This window comes from Colletotrichum scovillei (assembly GCF_011075155.1).
Source record: "Colletotrichum scovillei strain TJNH1 chromosome Unknown Contig00008, whole genome shotgun sequence".
In the NCBI taxonomy this organism is placed as follows: domain Eukaryota; kingdom Fungi; phylum Ascomycota; class Sordariomycetes; order Glomerellales; family Glomerellaceae; genus Colletotrichum; species Colletotrichum scovillei.
The window spans coordinates 40,044-62,830 of NW_023336266.1; the positions used below are offsets into that span (position 1 = coordinate 40,044).

Below are 22,787 nucleotides of genomic sequence, written 5' to 3' on the forward strand. Positions count from 1 at the left end.
ACCGTACTTACTATTAGATATATTACTATTAATATTAATCGACTCGTAGTTAATTTTTTAATAAGCTTACTTATTTTTAACTTACCCCGATACGTATAGCGCCTAGACCGCTAATCGTCGCTAGACTTTAATCCTAATCGTTATAACCCCTATATCTTACTAATACCGAATTTTTTCCTATATAAAATTAATTATCGGTAGGCTATCGACGTAAATAATAGATATTAGGGGCTTATTTATTAACTATTCTTATATAGTTTTAATAAAGCCCCCGGGGGCTTTTTTAAACTTATTATTAACTATCCCTCCCGTTCCTCCCCCTACCCTCCTTTTTTCCTCCCTCTTAGCTCTCTTTATACTCTATTTATCTAACCGCCCTTTTTTTATAACCTAGCCTAGCCTTAACCCCACCCGGCCAATACCATAAGAGCGCGCTACTCAAACATAAACTATCCACCAAACACTTAGTATCCGTTCCTTATAACACAATGCCTCTCCCACCTAGAACCTTTCTTACCACCCTCATAGCTACCGCAATCGCTACTGGGGACCTCAATCCCGACGCGCAACACGCCTATTCCCCGACACAAGGAGGCCAGGATACATGTAGTCCTAACGGGTCCGAGGAGTAGTTAAACACGGGCATTAGTAGTGGCAGCTAGGAGCCGCCTTATCTCAACATAAACAAGCTCGTCCATATTCCCCTAAAGGATTACTACCAAAGCGTAGGCAAACCCTACCAAAAGTATAATAAATACTTCCAATCCGCCAGTAAGAAGTACAACATTAACCCCGCCATCTTAGCCTTCCTCGCCATACAAGAGTCGACCTGCAACGCAGACGAGGGAGGTCCTACTCCTGGTCTCATGCAATGCGACTCCGGGAACTGCCAGAACGGCAAGTCCAGTTGCCAGTACCCTCTGCAGGACCAAGTCGACTGCGGAGCTTGGGTTCTGCGGTCCGGCCTTGATCGCGCTAACGGCAACGCCGTCCGCGCCCTCGGCGCTTACAACGGCTGGTTTACCGCAGCGGACCAGTGGGGCTATAACGGCGGCAAGGGCCTGACGCTATCCTACCCCTGCTCTGACGAGGGCAAAAGCAATGGTGTGCCTCAGAATCTGGATTATCTACACCAGACGCTCAACGGCTGGTTCCAAGGTCTCGATATCTATGGCAAAGACAGCCATCTCGGGGGGAAGTACAACTGCCAGCAGAATTGCAATGATGGCCTTTGTTGAAAGAATATTCATCTTGAGGTGTAAAGGATTTCATGCTTCGTAGGCTACATGCTTTTTGAAGTTGATAAGATGAGAGAATGCGGCAAGGAAAGCAAGCGGCGAAATAAGCTGTGGGAGACGTCGCGCTCTATGGGAATCTTTATTCATGTGCATACCTAGCAAAAGATCATGTCATCTATTGGTTATACTTAACTTAGGTGCTATTCCTCGACTACTGAGTAATTAACCATGTGCCTGGCTCTGGCATAGAGATATGCTGATTATCTTGACTGTGTCTTGGCTCGCTAAGCTTTGTGTACCTTGGGTCTCCTATTCTGGGACCATTGCCCGTTGCGGTTTGGGGGATTATGGATCTACAATGTCGCTGGATAGCTACTTAGCATCCGATCTTACTCTTCTCCACGATTCACGCACTATAGATATTGAAGGCTGGCGCTAGGTCGGTTGGTCCTTGGTACTTGCAAACTCTGTTCAAGTATGAGTCCACGCAATTAAATATCCTGACAGTTCTTACTCCAATGGCAACTGTCACATTGACAGGATTATCATACGTGTGCGCATCAACAAGCTGGGGCCGTTTTGGTGGAATGTTGTCTTCAGCCAATTCGATGGGAAACTTTTGTTGAGATAGAATCGATTCGGCTGTTTCACCAATTTCAATTACCGACATTGTCAAATCTAGCCATCTTGAGATAAGGTCTGATCTTCATCACCATCTTCGTTACTAGTAGTGTCGTCTAGGGTACTTCGAGGTACCATGACCTCGTACATCACAGAAGTTCCATAGGTCACTTGATCTTTAAGCAAGAATAATGAATGCAGCAGATCCTTTCGAAGCGACATGACGGATGGAGCATTATACTTATACGTCTAACTTCGTCATACAGTCGGTGTTAAGATGGTTATTGGTCGATGTATCTGGAGTTTGTTGATACGTCGCCTCGTTGACCCTGACCACTTCCAACCTGCTGGGAGGTGGGCTTGGGTGAGCGCGGAGACTTTTTGTGCAAGGAACCGGGATACGGGAACAGAGTCGCTATGTATGAAGAATGTTGTGATCAAAAGCCAGCCCTGATAGCTTCATACACGCAGAATAACTCATACAATACGTGGTACGGTATCATCAAATGTTAAATTTAGATAATTGCATTGGACTTCGGAGACGCAGTCCTCTCGCTTACCTTAGTGCACTCCACGAAAGTATAGACAATGTAGACAACCTTTTCACTGCTGAATGGCTTAGCAGGGGCGCAATAAACGAGGTATCCATAGATGCATGTCATCTTGTGTGGCAAGTGGTAAACCTCACACTTTTCCTCTTCCTAGTTAGATGTGTACGATGTACTTCGGAAGCTTCTGAAGACAACAAATACTAGATAAACTGACATGGTCAGAAAGAGTATTATCATCGAAAGTGGTGGCTTGATAGCGCATCCAGAACCACATTAGCTTAGAAAACGCTGTTCGCCAGCTTCTCCAGCTTTCCTACGATCGTGGCAAAACAGTCTACCACCCTCACATCGCCCATCTTCCCAGCCAAGCAGCCAACAACAATATTTTGGAATGTTTCCCCAGCGAAGAAAGCCAACCTTTGTTCAGCATGTTTCAGGAGTCTCGTCTGGGCCGTTGTTTTGGGCTTGTCCTCCATCTCTGGCGCTACCAAAGCTCCCTTATCAATCTGATCAGCGCGAGACCAAAGCCCAATCTCGAGTAAGACGACACCAAGAGCTAGGCACATAGCCGATTAGCACTCATCAGTACCCCGGCCAATCCAACTTACCATAGATATCATGAATCTTTCCGAACCGTTTCGTAGGCTGACCCCATCTCTCTGGATGCCGGTAAATGTTTCGTTTCAATTCTGATTCGCCAAACTGGTCGGAAAAGTCGGAGTCTTGCCGTGAGTATTCAAACCCAATCAGTCTTGCGCCCTCGAGTATTGCGGACATCCCAGCGTGTTCAGGAAATAGTAGAATATTCTCCGAGCGGATAGACTTGTGGACCCAAGAGTACGTGTGAAGCCTCTGTACGCAGGCTGCCAACCTGTGTGCTAGGCGCAATCTGGCGGAGAGGGATGGCCGCCCTGCTTTAGATCGTTCATCGAGAAGGTTTGAAACAGTAAGGGGCGGTGCCGATGGATTAGTAGGCTTTGGGAGCTTGAATAAGAGACCGAACCTCCGACCTGGCGTATCTTCAAAGTAATGCGTACATGGCAGGACTGCCAACGCTGGGTCGCTCGACGGTGCATCATGCAGTAGGGCGGCCAATTGAATTACGCGCTCTCGAATAACGACCGCACTCACAGCACTGCCCGAGTCTGGTGTGTAACCCTTCGACTCGATCAGATAGCACCCATCCGAGCCTTTGAGGTTGCCGAGCTCAAAGTTGGGCAATTTGGACATGATGGACAAGTCGTTCAAGAGTGCTTCTTTGGCGTATGATCCAGGGGAGATGTCTGCGGGTGGCGTGATGACTAGCTTCCGCAGTTCAATTCCTCGCAAAAGCCCTACGGATCCCGCATCGACATCTTTTTCCAGTTTCTGAAGTCTTTCCAATGTCTCAAAGAAAGTCGATGGCCACCACGCTGCCTCTAGTAAGTTCTGTATTCTTTCGGTCCAAGCCTCGAACTCAGAAACAAGTTTCTCGGTGCTGCTTTTGTCGAAGGCTACCCAGAGCATTTTCTTTGCCCATCCCACAGATTTTTGCTGGGCAATAGCCGACTCCTTTTTTGACGATGAAAGACTCTTGACGCGATCCTCTTCCGACATGGATGCCAAGTCGCCAAGTTCGAGGCTCTCAGCTCGGTCCTGCACTTTGTACTGTCCTCTCACCGCAGCATATTCCATCAAGAGTCCATAGAGCTCTCTTAACAGGCCAAGGATATCATCGCAAACCGTCTTGGGCAGGTGCTCGATCAAGCAACCGGGCATGGCCGGCGCGAACTTGCTGTCTTCAAAGAGAACTCGTTCCATAGAGCCTAGGCGGGTTCGCTGAATCGAAAACCGCAGCCGGAGGCGGTCGGCATCCTTCCCGAAGTTGCTATAGTTGGTCAGGGTATTGTCTATCGTGGAACATATAGGTTTGATCAGTGCGACAGCGCCGAGCACTAGTCCAGCGGCCTCCATGATGCGGGGAACCGATTTTCGTGCGGGCTAGATAAGATGATTAGAATGCCGAGAGGAAACAATTGAGATGTTAAATAAGCCGTCGGGAGGGTAGCTCATTCAGAGACCCTAGCCCATTTCGCGACACTTCAGTGGCTCAGCTGCGACGCTATTCCTACTCTGTCAAGATTTTCCTGCATGTTAGGCTGCAACGCGTCAGGTGGTGCAAGCCATTCTAGATTGGGGTGCGGCTGAACACGAAGTGTATCAAGTCAGACCATCGGAATGCGCGGGAATGGTGCACTTGAACAGATAGACTACCTATAAAAGTCACGTCCTGTCCCCCCATTTCTAGGCCTGGTGATAACCGTACAACTGAGTTCACCTCTTATTACGGATAACAAAGTCGAACCGAGATGAGTTTGATATGGGACGTCCGCACTGTTCTTGCCTCTGAGGCACTTTCGACAGTCAACCAATCCGATCCCGAATCACCGACGACAACCAGAACAACGGCCGAGCTGGAGCCGATCGATGTGTGGAATTTCTTGGTCAGTCTAAGTGAAGATGAGACAATCAAAAACTCAGATTCGCCGGACGACTACGTCAAACTCACACACTTCAAAGATGCCCATTTTGATCACAGTTGGGATGCCCGCCCAGTTCATCTCGGGGATGGCGCGTCCTATTCTGTTGATAAAGTCACGCTAAGCATCAAAAGAGATGACGGAAATCCCATCATTGTTGCGGTTAAGAAGATCAACTTGTTCGGCAACTCTGAATCCCGAAGTGATTGGAGTGCCGCTACGAGACATCGCTCTGTCGCGACGGTGTTGAAGGAGCTCCGCATTCTCTCGATTCCATCCATCGAGGAGCATTTGAATATTGTCTCTTTATTGGGATTTAGATCTGAGTATACGTCGATATCCGCTCAGAACAGCACGAATGTCTCCTTGGTCATGGAATATGGCTCACACGGAACTCTCAGGGACTTCTGCAAAAGCCACTCAGGTGATGAAAACTTCGATCTAGTGGCTCAGGCTCGATTCATGTATGACATTGCCAGCGGGCTAGCTAAGTTGCACAGTTGCGGCATTGCCCATGGAGATATCAAGTTGGAGAACACCCTTGTGTTTGACGGGAACAAAGGGCAGCTGATAGCAAAGCTTTCTGACTTTGGGCATTCGATTCTCGATCTCTACGATTCTGAAGCACCGCAGGGAGTTTATCTTGGGACACCGCTTATGAATGCTCCTGAGGTGAGAACTAGACGTCATGCTCTCCATCATGCACAGGACTTCTTCAAATGCGACATTTTCTCGTTCGGCTTGTTGATATGGGAGATTCTGTTAGATGGAAAACATTACTTCACTACATTGCAAAGCGCTGAGCATAAAGACGAAAGCACCGATATGATGGAATATCTATGCAACCTCTCAAAAGACGAACTTCTTCTCCAGAGTCTGAAATACTTGCAAGGGTTGTCCGAGAAGAATGAGGCTCCCCTGATTCAATTGATCATCCGCACTTTGCAGGCTTCGCTGAGGGATGATCCCGAGCGAAGACGTGGTATCGAGGTCATTCTGGCCGGGTTTAGACAGCACAAAGACTTGACTAGGGATGATTGGATGTAGGCACCAGATATTATTTAGCCGAAGCGTATTATTACTGACAACGGCGTTAGGAGGCCAGGTACAAGCTCTTTCACACTCAGTTCACTACCAGATCAGGCCCCTGGTTCGAGTTCAGGAAAGGCTTTGACGACCAGATCGGTAAGTTATGAATCTAAAATAGTTTATGAGTCTTTCTGAAGTATGCTGACCGACAAGGCTATTCCCCGAATGCCACGTATCATTCAAATCGACTTTATAGACCAACTCCTCCGCATCTCAGGGGATGCTTCATCGCTGACCGAAAAACGGACTGCTCTCTTCGAACTTGCTATGTGCTACATTCACGGGGTCGGTATGGAGAGACCGGACTTGAGCAAGGCCCTTGATCTGCTCACGGAGTCTGCACAGCTTGAGAGTGCAAAAGCTCTTGGGCTTATCTTTCGCCTTTCTGATGCCCTCCGAGTCAACCCCCCACCTCGCTTGTGGCAAATACCCCATCAGCTCGTTAGGGTCGAAAAGGAGTTATTAGGCATCAAAGGCGATGACAACTTTGTCAGGCGTCTTCGTTTACACGAGAGATGCAAACAGCGAGATACCTTGAATCGTTCTTTCGACATCCTACACGAGGGCAACCCTATACTCGAAGGCATATCCTTGGATCGTGTTGAAGACAGTCTGAAACGTTTGAGTTTGAGAGACATCAGACTCGAAAATTTGGAGTGTATCTCTCAGATAGAGGAGTATGGCAATGTACCAACGCGAGAGAGTCTCCTCAGTGTTGCTGTGCGCCAGGGCATCAAGCCTCTGGTCGACTTTCTGTTGCCTTCAGAGACCTCTGAATCAATCAAATCCCGGATAATTTGGACGGACAGTCTGCTTACGATCGCCTGTCAGGGGGGCCATCTCGATATTCTCGAGCTCCTCCTCTCAAAGGATGTGCCAACGCGCCTCACCGAGAGCCATCCCGAAACACCCTTCCACTGGCTGAGCATGTTTGAGCCTGAACAGGTCGAGTCTGCCATGAATTTGCTTTTGAGAAACAACAATCTCAAAGAAGATCTCAAAGTCAGCGTGCTAAGCCCTGGTATTGAAGTGGGAAACTGCTCGTTTCTGGGCACCGCGCTCGAATTCGCCATTGCCGCGAACAATGGCCCACTAGTTGACCTGTTCATCAAACGCACATCGAAAAGTTCCTCCAACTACCAGCTCCACACAATTGGATGGACTCAGAACACCTTTCCTTTGGCCTGCTCACTGCATCTTCATGGCCTGATTCCGAGTTTACTTGGCCCAGAACAGAACTACCGTACGACACAATGGACAACCTCATCGGCTCAGTCATCTAGTCTCTTCTGTCTCCTCTGCCCCCATGACGCTCTACTACCACTGTTGATCCATGGCCAGATGTCGCGAGTTGCACTCGACTCTACGATTGACTTACTGATTCAGAATGGGGCTTCTTGTGCTGAGGAGGATCAACGTGGGTCATCCATACTCATGAAAGCCTTGAGCGCTGCACCGTGCAGATTCACTACGGATCTGCTGCTGGCTCTGATCGATCGCGGGGCACGTTGTACACTTCGCGGCAAAGAAGCGATGATGAATGCCGTCTTACGCATCTGCAAAAGGGAAGACCGCGCCGGGTCGGCCATAGTGAAGCTTTTGCTAGAAAAGGGGGTGCTCTCGCCAACGATTGACAATTTGTCGGTCGCCTTGGAGCAAGGCAACACGGCTGTGGCATCCGTTTTTCTTGATTTCGAAAGTGATGGGAAAAGAATCGACGCCAAAGATCCTTTCATAGCTGATGACGAGTCGTTTTCCTTACTTTTCCTCGCGACACCATCCGGGAATGCATCTACTGTCGAACTCCTCCTCGATCACGGAGCCGACATCAATTCCAAGTGGGGGGGACGAACGCCTCTGGAAGCGGCAATCAGTTTAGAGAAGTGCGACGCTGAGACCATTGATCTCTTAATCGCCCGAGGCGCGAGTCTAGTATACGGCAGCTTCTCCTTGCTACATCGTGCAGCTTCATTGGCTTCCCGAGTCAATGGTCACCATGTTCTGTTTCATCTCCTTAAAAACCCAGAGATCCGGAATTTGATAAACAGCACCGCAAATTTCGGTGGTAAAAACCGCGGTATCACGCCTCTCAATATAGCAGTCTATTCCGGAAATCCTGACGCGGTTCACGCCCTTCTCCAAGCCGGAGCTCTTGTCGAGACTGGAGACGCGCTAGATTCGATTTTGCAACTCGCGGTTAATGTTGGCCGACGTCCTCAAACCAGTCCTTTGTGGGAAAATAAAACCATCAATGAAGAGAGTCTCTACAAGTGGCGCTTAGACATGGAGAATATCATCATTGCCCTGCTGGGTAAAGCAAACCCAGGTCACGGGAGGAGTAGTCTTCACATTGCCACTGAGTTAAACAACCGACCAAGAGTTATAGAGCTAGTCGAACGTCACGGCTATCGCATCTGCGTTGGAGATAAAGAAAAGCTCCTGCCTACAGCATACCTAGAAGACTTGGACAGTCTGAGTCGGAATGGAGACGACCCGGAGTATCAAGAGAACCTGCGGCTCCTCCAGCAGTACATTCAAACTAAGCTACTTGAAGAAATAGCACGGGGTTCAGAGGAACCAGATTTCATCGAGAAGATGCTGGAGGATCTCTCAGTAGAAGACGACGCAGACTTTAGCATTGAGGATGCGAGAGTGACTTTTGAGAAGGCCCTCTCAAAACTTGAGACCGAACGGAATGAAATCCGTCTATCATTGGGTGATGGATTCGAAACACCTTTGGAGAGGGAAACGGAACTAAGAAATTCTCTTGAGACGCAAAGACAAAGACTGGGGGCCACTCATCTCACAACTTTGAAGACCGCGACTACCCTCTGCGACCTGTTTGTATTGCTTTACAGGTTTGACGAAGCTGCACTGCTCAATCAAGAAATCCTCGAAGGCAGAGAAGCCCAGCTGCCTTCGGATAGCCCGGAGCTCTTCGAATCTTTGCTAGATAGGGTTTGTGTCCTTGCAGGTCAAGCCAAGACTCAGGAAGCCCACGAGGATGCTCAGAGCATTCACCAAAGGGCAGTCGATACGTTCGGGATCACACATCCCGTGACGCTCAAAGCAGAAGCCTTTCTGGCCTGTACATATTCCATTCTTGGGCAGTTCGACCTTGCGATATCCATGGCAGAAGGAATCCTGAAATGCTACGACAATCACGACTTGGACGAAGACGAAAAGTTCGGGGGCTATAGACATTCCTTGCTCGAGCTGAGATGTAACCTTGCGGTTGACTACTGCAAAGCCCAAAGATTCAATGAGGCGGCAGAAATAGCCAGAGCCTTGCCAACCACGCTTCTTTATGTCAAAAAAAGAGAGTTTTTCCGCACATTCGACGCAATCATCAACGTTGCTGCCACCTTCGAATTCTATCAGCGATTTGAGGATTCCGACTCTGTCTATGGCGCCATAATCAAAATGTGCATCAAGACGCATGGGAAAAAGAACGCGTACTGCACCCGGCTTGCCTTAGAGAAGCTTGCCAACAGCTATCAGTCTCGGTGCTTGTGGAAGCAAGAGTCAGAAACGCGCCAAACGCTGGTTGAAGTTCTTAAATCGGCATCGAGCGCGGGAGACCACGAAGCATTAACTCAGATGATCAACCTAGCCATCTCATTGAAGAACTTGCAGCGGTTGGTTGAAGAAAGCGTCGTTCTCGAACAGGTTCTTGAGGGGTATGAACTCTGCCTCCAACCTGACCCTACGAATATTTCCCGTGTCAAGGTCATGCTGTGCGTGAATTTTAGGAAACAGAAGCAGCTCGACCGTGCGGAGCAATACGGGCGTGAGGCTCTTGAAGAGTATCAAGCTCACCTCGGTCAAGAGCACGATACAACTGTTAGTACTCAATACGCACTTGCCTCAATCATGCTTCTCTCGCATCAAGACAAGGTTCATGATGCTATTCAGCTTCTACAACAGAATTTGGACATCGTGGCTCGCAAGTTTGGCGAATTACACACCGAGACGAGGGCTGCAACTTTGCACCTGGTCAAAGCCTATATTAAGGCCAAACGCTTTGAAGAGGCCGAGGAGGCAGCACACCAGTGTCTTAAGATCAGCGGCGAGGTCCCGGAGTCCAGCAAAGCTTTGGAGCAAGCATATCATTGTCTCGGATACGCCAAAGAGCTTCAAGATGAACTAGACGAAGCGAGTACGTTTTATAGAGCCTCTATTGAAATTGGGCTTGACAGTCGCGATGGTGTGCACTCAGATGATTCACTTTATACCATGAGGCTCTTGGCAGCAATCCACGTTGGGAACGAAGACTTCCAAGAAGCTGAGACAGTTTTGCTGGAGATCTTGGCAGCGTCGCCGGAGGTCTATGGGACAACCCGCCCTGACATGGCCTGTCGCGTCCATCATCTACTGGGACAGGTTTACGAAAATACCGATAAGCCCCAAGAGTCCGTCGAAAACCATAGCTTAGCAGTAGATCTGGCTCGTGAAGCACTCGGCGAAGATGCAGAGGAAACTCTGTGGTTTTTGGAGAGCCTCATCAGTGCAAAGGTGGCGACTCAGTCGTTCCGAGAGGCACTCCAGCTTGCTGAAAAGCTTTTGGCACATTCAGAGGAAGTACTCGGCGAAGTCCACGAACTCTCGCTCGCAGTCAAGCAAAGTCTTCTCATCATCTACCAAAAGTTAGGAATGTGGCCAGAGTCAGAGCGCCTCCATCGGGAATTCCTCCACTCTTTCGAAGAAACTGGAGTTGACTCCCCCGACGAATATGCCTTTCTCTATCGATCCCTGTCAAAAGCATGCACCAAGCAAGGTTTCCACAGCGACGCAGAAGTCTTCCTTTCGAAATTCTGGGATTGGTACCAAAACAGCGAACCAGACGGAGAAGAAGAAACCATCGAGGTTTTGGCCGAGTTGGCACGAGCTTACGCAAGAACGGGAAATTTCGACGTCGCGAACCAGTTCATATCCCGCATGCGGGCCATAAGCGAGTCTCTCTTTCCTGACGATGACTATGATTATGAAGATGATCGGGACAGGCTTTGCGCATCCGCGCGTGCAGATGTCATGTTCCTAGCCTGTCAACGGGAGGAAGCTGCAGACTTAAAGCAGAAATACGTGGACCTTGAACCTACCGACTTGGATGCAGTACTCGCCTTATTGGACATGTACGAGACAATAGGTGAATATGCTAAAGCGGCCAAGGCTCTGCCTTTAGCCATTGGCGGTGCTTGGATCCTCAAGACACAGTCAAGCCCGGAGGTTCATCAAGTGGCGATCGCTAAGGTTGCTACATATGATTCAAGGATACATACAGCAATAGGTGATTTTGAACTTGCCCAAGAACAGGCTACATTGGCAGTGAATCGGGCATCAAAGTGGGATCTCGGCAACTTCACCTACGCCGAAACATATCGAAACGCTCTCCAAGCCATGATGGCATTATATGAAACGCTCGGACGGGACAGAGAAATGGAGGAGACCAGACTTAAGGTTAGTAATGGTCTTTGTATTGAGATACCTGCTTTAGCTAAACATTCGTACAGCTTATGAAAGAACTTCGCCGACAGGAAGAAGCCAGGGACAACCACTTGGATGGGCTAGCACGAGATCGGGCGAAGGTGAAAGGCTTTTGGACAGGAATGCTTTCAGTAGGACATCCTTAATAATCTAGACAGGATACTGGGGAGGCTTGATACGACTTTCTGTCTTTCTATTCTTTTACTTCTGCCTTCGGCCCAGTGTCCGTTTCCTCAGCCTAAATGCACTTACGGCTTTGTCTTAGTATGGAGAATTTTTCCTTTTTTGGCTCGTTTACCTACTAACTCCATACTTCTTGGCCTTCTTTCTGACGTACGCAGTTCGTTTAAAATGTTGAGGCCAAATATGTCATGAGCTTGTTCAAGATTCAAAGAACTGATAGTCGAACGGCTTGCCTAACTGCATACCTGGTCTACTTGATAAGACTTTGAAATCCCTCCCACAATGCACCACGGATATTTCTCGCGGATATCCCCTCGTTCTCATATTAGACAGAAGTCTGTTCATCTAATTACCTACTCAGGCGTAGTCGAAGGTATGTAGTCTGACGTAATTGAATCCCAACTCTAAACTTTTGGGTTCGGAAAGTCGGACAAAAGTCTCCACCAAACCCCATCATCCCAAACCCGACCCCCCCGCAATACCACCCACGGCTCCGAGCCCGAACCCGAACTTCGCAGCCCGAGCCTCCATACTCTCTGTTTGTTACGAGTTATGGCACGCAGCAATGGGCATACGGAGTATGGTAAAGTAGCTTAACCTATCAAAGTAGTAATAGACAAAAGAGAAGCTCTAAATACAGTATGTAAGTGATATACATGTAACACGGCACGTGACGAGCACTTTGTGGATTGCGGTTCTCATCCCTGTTACATGACACTTATCCAAGTGCATACCTTAGGTGAACACCATCTCAGCCCATAGAACATTCAAATTTGAGGCATGCTCTGCTTAGATGTTGGGCTGAATTGGCAGAGCTACTCACCCTAAGGAATTTCCCTCTGTGCATGTGAACCAAAGTGGCCGGTTCTCCGACCGACCGAACAATCTCACGTAAGACGCACTTCCCGAATCAAGCAACGTACCTAGCCTCCACGATAGCATACCGTCGATAGCCATCAAAACTAGTAGTGATTCAGCAATTAGATTGGTTGGGTATCGTAAATTCGTGGGGTCGACTTGCAGGACAGATGTCTTACCTACCTACTATTTCCTATTGTGGCTACGTCAGTTGCAATTCGCCCTGGTGCCGACACCTGAAGGGAGAACGCCTCCAGATCAGCGTTTGACAAAGGAACCCCGCCAACATCATCACGCACTACGCAATAAAAGATGGGATTGAACCCGCCTACATCGGAACTCCTCAATCACACTCACGCAACCCATCGTGACATCTATCCGTCTGACTCGCATACTCCATTAACCCAATTCCCCTGACCCAAATCTCCAACGGCCAAAATGCCCTACTTCTCCCGAAATCCCTCCTTCAACCTCTTCTACCTAGACGAAGGCCCCCGTACGGCATCCCACACAGTCCTCCTCATCACAGGTCTCTCGTGCGAAATGCACGACTGGTCCTGGCAGGTCCCCTTCCTCCTATACCATAACCTCCGCGTAATCTCCATTGACAGCCGCGGGCAGGGCAAATCCTCCGCCCCGGCGCCGGACCCCAAAATCCGCACCTGGCCCGGCGTCGAGAAATCCGCCGACGCGGAGGTGATAGACTACTACCCACAATCCACAGCCGAAGACATGCTCGCCATGCTATCACACCTAGGCATCACCAAGAACCTCATCGTCATCTCGCATTCCCTAGGTGAAGCGGCAGGGTACTACATCGCCACCACTCGTCCGGACCTCGTGATAGCATCCATCGGTGTAGACCCAATTCACGCCTTCCCCAACGTCGTCCGCGAACGCGACACCTACCTCTTCGACGATCCCGAAGCCCAGCACAAGATCATCCCGACTCTCATCGAATTCTTCGGCACATACTGCTACTCCCCGGAATGTCCAGCCTGGCAAAAGACGTGGCACCTCCGCCGCATGGCACAGTTCGACAAGGCCGTCATGTACGCCCTGTGCTGGGGCGGCTGGGGAGACGCGGAGAGCCTGGGCAGGCAAGAGAACGCAGTCAAGGCCTTTGCGGGAAAGCTCAAGTGCCCACGCCTAACACTGGGTTCGAACGATTGGTATGTTAGTACTGATCGTGATCATCTGCCGAAGGGCGATGAGGCGCTGGATGAGATTGTGGTGATCGAGGGCAAGGGCCACTGGTTTCACCAGCTCGAGAGCGAGGAGTTTAATGGGCATTTAGAGAGGTGGTTTCAAAAGATCGGCGTGCTGCCGGCGATAGAAGCTGGCGCGGCGTCATGAGTGCAAGGTCGTGTTCCAGCTTTCTAGTCAAGTGTGTTGGGTGGTTTGGAAGGGGCTCAGGTTCAAGTGCCGGCAGCACTCATAGTGTACGGACTGTCGGCCGCGACGCGGACGGTAAAGGGTCCTTCACGGGATGGTATGGAACGCACCGTGACGGGGCTGTGAGAGGGGACTGCCGGCCCCATTCTCGGCCCTGCTTCTGATAACCTTAAACAACCTTGGTCTCGCCTTGAACACAGGCACAAACACAATAAAGGGGTTCAGTTCCTCACGAGTCTGTGTCGCGCATCCTGGAATGTAGTTGACTAGTTGGTCTGCAAATGAGTCGAACTCCCATCCATCGAGTTATCCGGCAATTGGGGTCTCGAACATACATGACTTGGAGTGGAAGTGATATCTGATTAGCCCTGCCGACCGAAGCGGCGTTAGGGTTTCATGGGATGGTAGTCGAGTCCGTCGCCGATGGAGGATGGGGCCAGTAGCCGGCGCTGAAAACTGGTGACGGACTACTTGACATCGGAAGCGCGATAGAGTTGGGCGTGTAAGAGCCGCTCATCGTGGGCATCGCCGAGGTCCCACAGTTCCGGCCAGCATTGCCGTCAAACGCCGGCACGCACTCACTGTCGCGGCGTCAAACAGCGGCAAAGGCGGGGATGGATCATGGAGGAGGACTAGGCGGGCTTTCCAATGTGAGTGAGGTGGCTGGAGCGTTGGCTGCGTTGTGTGTGTGAACGGACGACTGGGCAGCAAAACGGCAACCCGCCGGCGGCGGTGCAGTGGCCGTGAGAATGCCGTCCGTCCAATTGGATGTGTCATGTCGCATGAATAACTTGCCGACTAAGTCCGTCGGCGATGAGGTCGGCCTGTGGCGGCCTTGTCTAGGATCCCGTCGCAAACTCTGGACGAGTCTGCTGCCGTCCCTCTCCATGGTTGCGTTGCGAGGATCCGAGCTCTTCGCTTCTTGTGATGTGCGTGCCGTCAAGGTCGAGGAAAGTTGGGGAAATTCGTCTGTGCTGCTCCATCCACGGGGAGATCATACTCATGGGTAAGGGCGGAAGAAGATGAGGGGTTTGACATCAGACCCAAGCTCCTTTTCTGCTCTCTCACCCCTCTCGGAATCCCAACGCAACGGCTCCCCCACCATAGCTATGAGGAATCTTTGACGTCAGACTCTATAGCTCAAAGCAGAGGTCCAGTAACGGCATCGATCGGAAGGTTGCTGACGACGCTAAAAGCCTGTGGCGCCTTGCCCCCATAGGTTTTCACGGGACGAAAGGCACCTTCTCTCGAGTAAGTGATGCTGCTTGATCCTTGAACCACCGAATAAGACGTAAAGGGAATCTCGATGCTGGTGTCAGCTCGCACCATCAGCTGCTTTTTGGAGCCCCATGGATGACAATTAGGTCTTACGGGTTGTGCCACCAGCCAACTCTGGTAAGCTTCGTACCTGATTTACAAATATAATGATTTGGCCTAGTAGGAAATTCTAGCCCCTCGGTGCCTGGCAAGGTTCGACAAGCCTCGATTTCATATGAATTGCCGCGTTTTGGCATCCGAGACTTTGCCATCCATCCATCCAATTGAAGAGACTTTGCCATGGCGAACAGCCTTCTGGTTGGAAATAGTAGCAATGGTGTCTTGGCTCGTCGTGGCTTGTGGATCCAGCGGCATCGTATGCCGCAGATCATCTGGCCGCTGTCAGGGTCCAACGTCCTGCAGCTCGATGGGAGCACGCGCCAACGGAACGAGACCCTTTTAACGTGTGCGAGCGATTGTCCAGCAGGCAGAGACCCTGATGCACGAGATCAAGGTGTCGTCTGTGCAACTTAAGCCTCATGTTCAAGTCTGAGCTCATAGTTTTTCGGCCTTAGACTCGGCGTATCATGGGTTCCTTTGACAACTCGGCTTGCTTCCTCAATACGGCTAGAATTGCAGGTTTGGCATTGGGCTCAGCATCCCTCTGCGCCAGCAAAGTCTGTCCTCGAGGTCGAATTGCTGACGACCATGTGTGGGACAGCTCAGTCCACAGTTGGATTCCCAACAAGAAAGAAGAGCCAACGAACAAAGACAGCTAGGTAACCACCGGAACCTGCCCCGGAGGATTCTTCGAGGGCGCCGTGTGAGACATTGGGCGCTCTAGTAACAAGCGCGGTGCGCTACTTGTACGCTTTTAGAGTTTGACCGGTTCGGGGCAAGTCAAAGTGACGTCTCAGTCACTTCCGCCACCACCGGACGGACACCAATAGGCTTTGTCCTGACCCAACTCACCGAGGTCGTTCGCCTGGCCTAGGGGCTACTGCACGCGCCGTGTTCGCCCGCGTTGCCAAGGATGGATGAGTGGTCGACCTCAACTACATGGGATATGCCGCTACGGCTACGAGCGATCTTAACCGGGATCAGCCAGATCAAACATTCTCCAAATTTCCACATTTATCGTGGGGAGCTTCCCCAACCTTACCAATACGATTTAACCTCTTCACATAGCTTCAATGTCCGCAACTTCCCTTCAGGCGCGTCAGCTTTGGTCCTGTTGGAGTACTGCTGATGAAAGAGTCGCTCGAATGTCGAGCCCACATCGCCGCTGGATTGACGAGACTTAGTCGCAATGGCCAGCTTGGCCAAATCACAACAGGGCCACTCGAGGGTCGAGGAGAAGCGCATGACGGTAAGCTTCGAAGACCCCGGCGATGAGATGATACAAGCCAGGCTAATTTGTGAATGAAGCGCGACGGCCCCAAACCACGAAGGGCATTCATCTCTGCGTCCCATCAACGACGGTCTTCCGGGTATCCAGCATCATGGACATCTAGATGGAAACATCGCCATCAACCTTCACCAATCCGACCTCATAGTGAACCGCAGGACAGCTCACCCGGGCCACTGGTCCTTATTCGAAGAGAATCCTCCCAAACACTGCTGGATTCGGATGAGGAACCAGAACTAGTCCTTCCAAAGTCCATCCAAGTCGGCCCAGAAGTGTTATCGGTGAACCGCTTCTACACCAACTATGCCGCGCAAGCGAGTATTCTGATTTTCAGTCGGCTTCCCGAGTACTACGATGTCGATCTGTCCGATGCCAGCCATGCACGACACGCCACACACGCTGTGGCTTTAGCGAGTGCGTCTCGATCACTCCGTCAGTCAGGGCTCATGGTCGAAGCTCGTCGACATTACGGCAAAGCCATTTCAACACTGAACCAAGCCCTGCAAGACCCAGTTGCTGTGCGAGACGATGCCAACCTGGTCACGTTGTTTTTGTTTGGCATGTTCGAGGTAAGCCTGAGTTGACTCCTTGGAGGCTGGCGACTGTTATGTTTCGAACTACTCTCCAAATATTCCTTAGCTGAACCCAATAGGTCATCAATGGCAAGCGAGGCACAAGCACAATCGACTTGCAAGAGAACGTGTTTCCTCACGGGGCTGGAGGTTTGCAGTTATTCAAGTTCCGGGCAGACCATGGCCTGACAAACGAAGTCGACAAAGCCTGCTTCACCTTCTTCTGTCATGCGGCGGTGAGTAATTTCGATCTTTTCTGCCATGAGCCCTTTAGCTGATCTTTCTATGACAAGTTAATGGAGATGTTCATACAACGAGACCACTTAACGCCCCTATGGTCAATGCTGGAAGAAGTGGAAACTCCGTGGGGCAGAGGCCCGGTTCTCGAGCCGCTTGTTCGACAGGTAGTCGATTTCAAGAGAGCCTTTGACTTCAAGGTGCAAGTTCAAGGTAGCTTGACCAAGATAACTGAAAGTCCCCCGGAGGATTTGCTAGATCTAATCCGAAACGGCATCGATTTGAGCAGCGATCTTGAGGCAGCCGTCGCATTCCTCGGTTTCTCTGGCGCTTCGACATGTTCCGGACAGCAGCAAAAAGTCTTCAACGGTCTATTCTCACTTTCGTCTGAGTCATCCGTTGCTATCGCGCGAAGTCATTACCGTTCGCTTCGCGTATACCTCCTAGAGAGGATTATCGAGTTACGGAACATTCTAAAAGAGAGCAGCGGCAAAGTCGCCACTAGCTTGGGTCCTATGCCGAGTTGGTCGGATGGTGTCTCTGTCGTTGAAGACGTTCTCGAAGATATCCGAACGGTTTTCGGCCTGGAAGGGAAGAAAGAGGCGCCAACCGAGGGCATTGCTTACAGAACAATGACAATGTTCTGGCCAATGGTTATGGTACGCACTTCATGTTTCGCAGGCCCTCATAATGGTAGGTGGGTGGCAGAAAAGATGCTGGAGTTAACCACGGAATCGGGGTTTGGACTCGGTGTAGAAGCTGCGAGTGCTTGAAGGCATTGCTTCAGATCACCGAGGCGTTCCACTCTTGAGACAGGCTATCGGTGAGATCTATCGGACTTATTTCAAGACCTTTTCTGAGTGGCCTTCAGCTACATTGAAAGGTATTCGGGAAATGGACAGAACGGCTGGGAATTTCACGAAGCTAGGAAATCGGACACGTGAAAATGCATGTATTTTTGGTTATGGACTCATGAGTCACGGTCGGAATATGGGACAGAAATCCTCCCATGTGATGGGGAACTTACGAATAAGATACCATTAATGTTTCAGAATGAGGGCAAGGATGGGCATAAATTGGACCCTCGAGCTGTGATGACTGTATTGAATTGTGTTTCTGGGAGTCGTTGTTGGCAGTAGTCCACCGCGGTTTGGATGAGAATGGCCATCACGCTTTACCACTGCTATCATCGAGTGGGCTTTCGGCTAAATGATACGAGCTCCGAGTGGATGGCAAGCTCAAGCGTTTGAGAGAATCGATTCGGCAAACAATATCCGGAGGGTTCATCAGGGTGGATAGTGAGTCTTAGACTGGCATCGCTACGACGAATAGTGGTTCGCCGGTTAACTGCAGCGAGGGAAGCAAACAAGCCGTACGAAAGCAGAGAAAGGATTGAGTGATTCTGGCAAACTAAAATGAGGACGAAGAAGACGACTGCTCAAAAAGGGAGGCAGCGACGCGCAGGGTTTGAGCGCATGCCCTTTTTCACAGCAAACTGCAGACGCCACATCGAGACCTGGCGGTAGAGGGAGAGGAATGGCGTGACTCTCAGTGTCAACCTGGGGATACCTTGCTTGTGTGTCTCGGCCGTCGGAGGGACTTGGAGAGAGTGTTGTGAGCGCAGAAAATTGAGGTTCGCTCCCGGTACGAGTGGACAACAAGGGCACTGCGGGTTGGTTGGGGAGTAACAAGCGACAGTGCAGGATTTGCATTCTGCATCACACGCGGACTGGCGTCTCCAGTGTCAAGTACCTGTCAAGCGATGTCTTTTGGTATACGTCCCGCTCGCAACCGCTTAGGCTGGTGACCGTTGCGCTGAGATGGTCTTACATGCGTTGGTTCTAATCCGTCGCTGGTCGATCGTTGGCCAAAAGACTACAATGCAGTCAGGCGGGATGCATTTGCAAAAGACAGAACACGCTATCGATTGGATCGCTACCGAACTCTGCGACCTCTGCAACACCCACTGAGAGTCCGCATCTCGCTTCTGTCCTGGCCCGAGAAGGACATGTAGGAGAAGCAGGTCCAGCGCAACGCAGCTGGGCAGAGAGAGCCTTGAGCAACTCGAATTTCCCATGCCAGCGTTTGCCGGATTTCTCGAGTCTAGTCAGACAGTTTGATTGCGGGTTTCGAGCTCGGGTGGGGAGTTCGTTCGGCTTCCAAAGGCTATCCCGGCAAACGAAAGAGTAGGTGTAGGAGCGGATTGTGATCAGTGATTCGTGGAGACAAAGTCAAGTCCAGCCCGCGATAGGCAGGCAAACAACACTGCAGTGCACTTTGGAGTCTGGTTGGGCATCGTAGTGAGGGGCCAGTCGTTTGCTCTTGCTGCGCCGTTGAACCTCATCTGCACCTCCACGCATCCACGTTGTATTCGTAGTCCATCACATCAGTTGATATGGACGGGAGAGGGTGTCCCCAATTACTGCGTCCCAGGTTGCTGGCACTCGTCGATGCAGGCTGGTCCCTGTGGCATTGGCGTGGTGTTTTGCCTCTATTTTCGGTCTGCTGGCCTGCTGGCAGCTCAGCCATCCGTGGTGGAAGCCCCAGCTGCGGCACAGCCAGATAGACAGTGCATATCAGGCAAACGATCGCATACAAGATTGGGTGCAACGAATCCAGGCTCCAGGCATGCAGAGGCCAAACTAAGTGACTTGGCTAGGCAATCTCGTCAGTTCTCATAACCAGAGCAGTCTCGAGGGAAGAGAACAATGACAACACCCTTGGAGTCTTTGAAGGAAGATCGGACCATGAGCCGTCAGTGGGCCTGTTGTCTCAATTCGTTCGTTCCCAATCAATGGCATTTCATGTCTCGATAACCGGCCACGAGGTGAGGGATCAACAGCAACGATTCGGATCCGTTCACTTTACCGTGGACTTGGAGGGGACCGCACCGTGTGCTGGATGATGACGCCTCAGGACCGCATGGTCCGACCGATCTAACCGACAAAACGGCGGGCTGCGTAGGAAGATGCAAGATACAAAGAAGGATGACGAATAAATTTTCGATATTTCGGCCGTTAACGTAGCCAAGTCCTCAAGCCACATCCGCCCGGGAAATAAAGTGCATCACGAAGGGCGGTCAGAGAATTAGAAGGCCAACATGCTGAAGCGGCGGTCTTGCAGGTAAAGTAAGTTGAGGTACCTAGTATGCAGTGACCAAAAGAATCGACATCTTGTTTCTTCCTTTTCCATGCGGTTCCTCTTGATCTGCCATGAATACCTAAGGTACCTAGGTACCTGGGGTTGCCATGAGGTTCCTTAAGGTAGGTAAGGTAGGTACCTACCTCAGGAAGGGAAGAAGTGGGAGGTGGCAGGAGGCAGGAGGCAGGATGTGGAGGCACTGAGGCAGGAAAGAGGTACCTGGGGTCCAGCCGAATGCGACTTCCTCTTGCACTGTGAGCCTGGATGTGTGAACTGAGTGGAAGGATCGAATGCCGCGGCTCTTGGTCTCGCCAGTCATCCCCAGTCGTCTCATCTCTCACTTCATCCAAATTGAGATCCGGACAGGCAGTCATCCGATCAACGTCTTGGGGCGCACATCCAACGGGTACACTGCCGCCACGACGCGGTAGTGAGACACCGGGGCAGGCAGATAATTAAGGGTGAGAGACATTCTACCCGTCTTACGTGCCTACTCGTCGATAATATCCGTAAGGCGCATTCAACTTCTTCACCTTGCTTCGCTCCCTAATGCGAGATACCTTATTCTCGGCCGCATCATGACGATGCTGGACACTGAGGTGATCCCAATTGGGGCTCAGAAGAGATTGCCGGGTATTGGCACTTTATTTCTCACTTATTCTTCTCGTTTCCGGAAACATCAGTGGCAAGCATCATTCATGTTAATCTCGTTCTCATGCTACCGGTATCTCATTTTGCTTGGTGAGCTTTCTTTCCCTCTCCCTCGTCAGCAATTCTCTTTGTTTGCCCGGACCACCTCCATTTGACTGCCACCGTGCCCAGCCCTGCCCAGCCCTGTGTAGAACAGAGCCTGGCGTTGGCCTGTGGAGGCTGTTTGTGAGGATGCATATCCGCACATCATGTCTGGTTGGGTCTCGTTGGTTGACCTTACTACAGTGTGGCAGCCAAGATGATGCAGGTGGGTTGGGGTTTTCCATCTCACTCGCCTTACAGATGCTGTGCCCTAGAGATGCTCACCGAACCGTCGTGCCGTCTTACTATCCCGCTGTGATCCCTCTTCCGCCTTTTACTCCCATCTAGATAACATTCATCACCTCCATCCCCAGTCAGTCCAAATTCAGACTACTGCATCTCATCTCACGTCCTATCTCAAACTAGCACTCCGACATCCCGTGTGGAGAGGGTTGCGGGCCTCTCATATCCTGAAGGAACTCGTCCGGAGAGCATCTCATCGAGGCCCGTTGAGGCAGGTAAGGTAAGCCATCTACACATTCTCAGTCATCTGTTCCTTCGCCTCCAGCTTCACCTCCACGAATGGAAGACGGCACTTACCTACTTTGCCTGAATAAGGTAAGCTAAGGTAGGTTCGGTCGTCTTGCAGTTGCCTCCTCGAACAAGGTTGTGTGCGAGTATCACACCTTCCCACTTCTCATCCCTCATATCCACCCCTACCGTAACTCCCCTCCACAGTGCTCTGTTTTGACTTCATCTCTTGGCAACTGCCTCCCGATGTATACGTTCCTTCTCTTGTCCTTTCCCCCCTTCTTCCGTCCTTCCCTGCTTCCCCTTGACCCCTGCCCTTTCATCGCGCTCATTCACTCCCACTCCCACGCGCAACCACCTCATCCTGGATATTCCTCCCTCGTGTCAACATTTGCAACTTGCAAGCCACAGCCTTTTTGATATTGACACCAATTCCAATCAGAGAAGAATCCCGTCAGGTCTGCCTCGAATCGGAAATAGTCACCGCTTCCTTCCTTCTCGTCTCTCGATCCCCGCATTCAAACGTCCTCTGCACTTTCTCTCGACCAAGAAGCCCCCCCCCTGCCGCCTCAGAGAAGATCCTCTCGTACCTGTCGCCGCTCGCCATCGATCTGTCCGCTCATATCCCTTCTTCTTCTTCGCCCGTTCTCGTTCGTGTAACATCTCCTTGCGTCGGCTCTCTTCCCCGTCCACAGCCAGGATTTCCGCCGTCGGTCATGCACCTCAGCGTCTCGACCAAAAGTGGCTACAAGTCTGGGCTGCTTGAAATTAATACATGATCTCGCCTGCCCTTCTTTCTTGACCTCGCAATTGTTTCCTTCTCGAATACGCTCGAATCTCTCCAACCCGCTCCCTATTCACCTTCGCTGGTGCTGCAGAGGCCAGCAGCTCGTCACACAGAGCTGCCGTCCAGCAACACGGCATATTACTTTGGTCTTTGGATCCTCGAGGCTTGTACCTCCTGTCGGCCA

At 50.8% G+C, this 22,787-nt stretch overlaps 5 protein-coding genes across 5 annotated transcripts; 4 read left to right on the forward strand and 1 right to left on the reverse strand.

The window, feature by feature from the left end:
- Nucleotides 1-488: 488 nt before the first annotated feature.
- On the forward strand, nt 489-1,238 carry HER10_EVM0000614 (SPBc2 prophage-derived uncharacterized transglycosylase-like protein; the record flags this gene model as incomplete). The annotated part of the gene is made up of 2 exons (XM_035470388.1): nt 489-606; nt 730-1,238. The coding sequence occupies 2 exons, from the start codon at nt 489-491 to the stop codon at nt 1,236-1,238; spliced, it is 627 nt and encodes a 208-aa protein (XP_035330367.1).
- Nucleotides 1,239-2,651: 1,413 nt separating this feature from the next.
- Nucleotides 2,652-4,386, reverse strand: HER10_EVM0004241 (uncharacterized protein). Its single transcript, XM_035473893.1, has 2 exons — nt 3,019-4,386; nt 2,652-2,966 (listed from the first exon to the last, which is right to left on the reverse strand). The coding sequence occupies exons 1-2, from the start codon at nt 4,361-4,363 to the stop codon at nt 2,689-2,691; spliced, it is 1,623 nt and encodes a 540-aa protein (XP_035330595.1). The 5' UTR covers nt 4,364-4,386; the 3' UTR covers nt 2,652-2,688.
- Nucleotides 4,387-4,671: 285 nt separating this feature from the next.
- Nucleotides 4,672-11,960, forward strand: HER10_EVM0013180 (serine/threonine protein kinase). The gene is made up of 4 exons (XM_035482544.1): nt 4,672-5,972; nt 6,027-6,114; nt 6,172-11,475; nt 11,529-11,960. Exons 1-4 carry the CDS (start codon nt 4,759-4,761, stop codon nt 11,646-11,648), a joined length of 6,726 nt encoding a protein of 2,241 aa, XP_035331098.1. The 5' UTR covers nt 4,672-4,758; the 3' UTR covers nt 11,649-11,960.
- Nucleotides 11,961-12,645: 685 nt separating this feature from the next.
- On the forward strand, nt 12,646-15,113 carry HER10_EVM0011516 (alpha/beta hydrolase fold). Its single transcript, XM_035480946.1, has one exon. It carries the CDS (start codon nt 12,982-12,984, stop codon nt 13,897-13,899), a length of 918 nt encoding a protein of 305 aa, XP_035331003.1. The 5' UTR covers nt 12,646-12,981; the 3' UTR covers nt 13,900-15,113.
- A 1,221-nt stretch (nt 15,114-16,334) lies between these two features.
- On the forward strand, nt 16,335-18,483 carry HER10_EVM0008540 (uncharacterized protein). Its single transcript, XM_035478057.1, has 4 exons — nt 16,335-16,564; nt 16,624-17,172; nt 17,256-17,411; nt 17,469-18,483. The coding sequence occupies exons 1-4, from the start codon at nt 16,505-16,507 to the stop codon at nt 18,183-18,185; spliced, it is 1,482 nt and encodes a 493-aa protein (XP_035330852.1). The 5' UTR covers nt 16,335-16,504; the 3' UTR covers nt 18,186-18,483.
- Nucleotides 18,484-22,787: the final 4,304 nt, after the last annotated feature.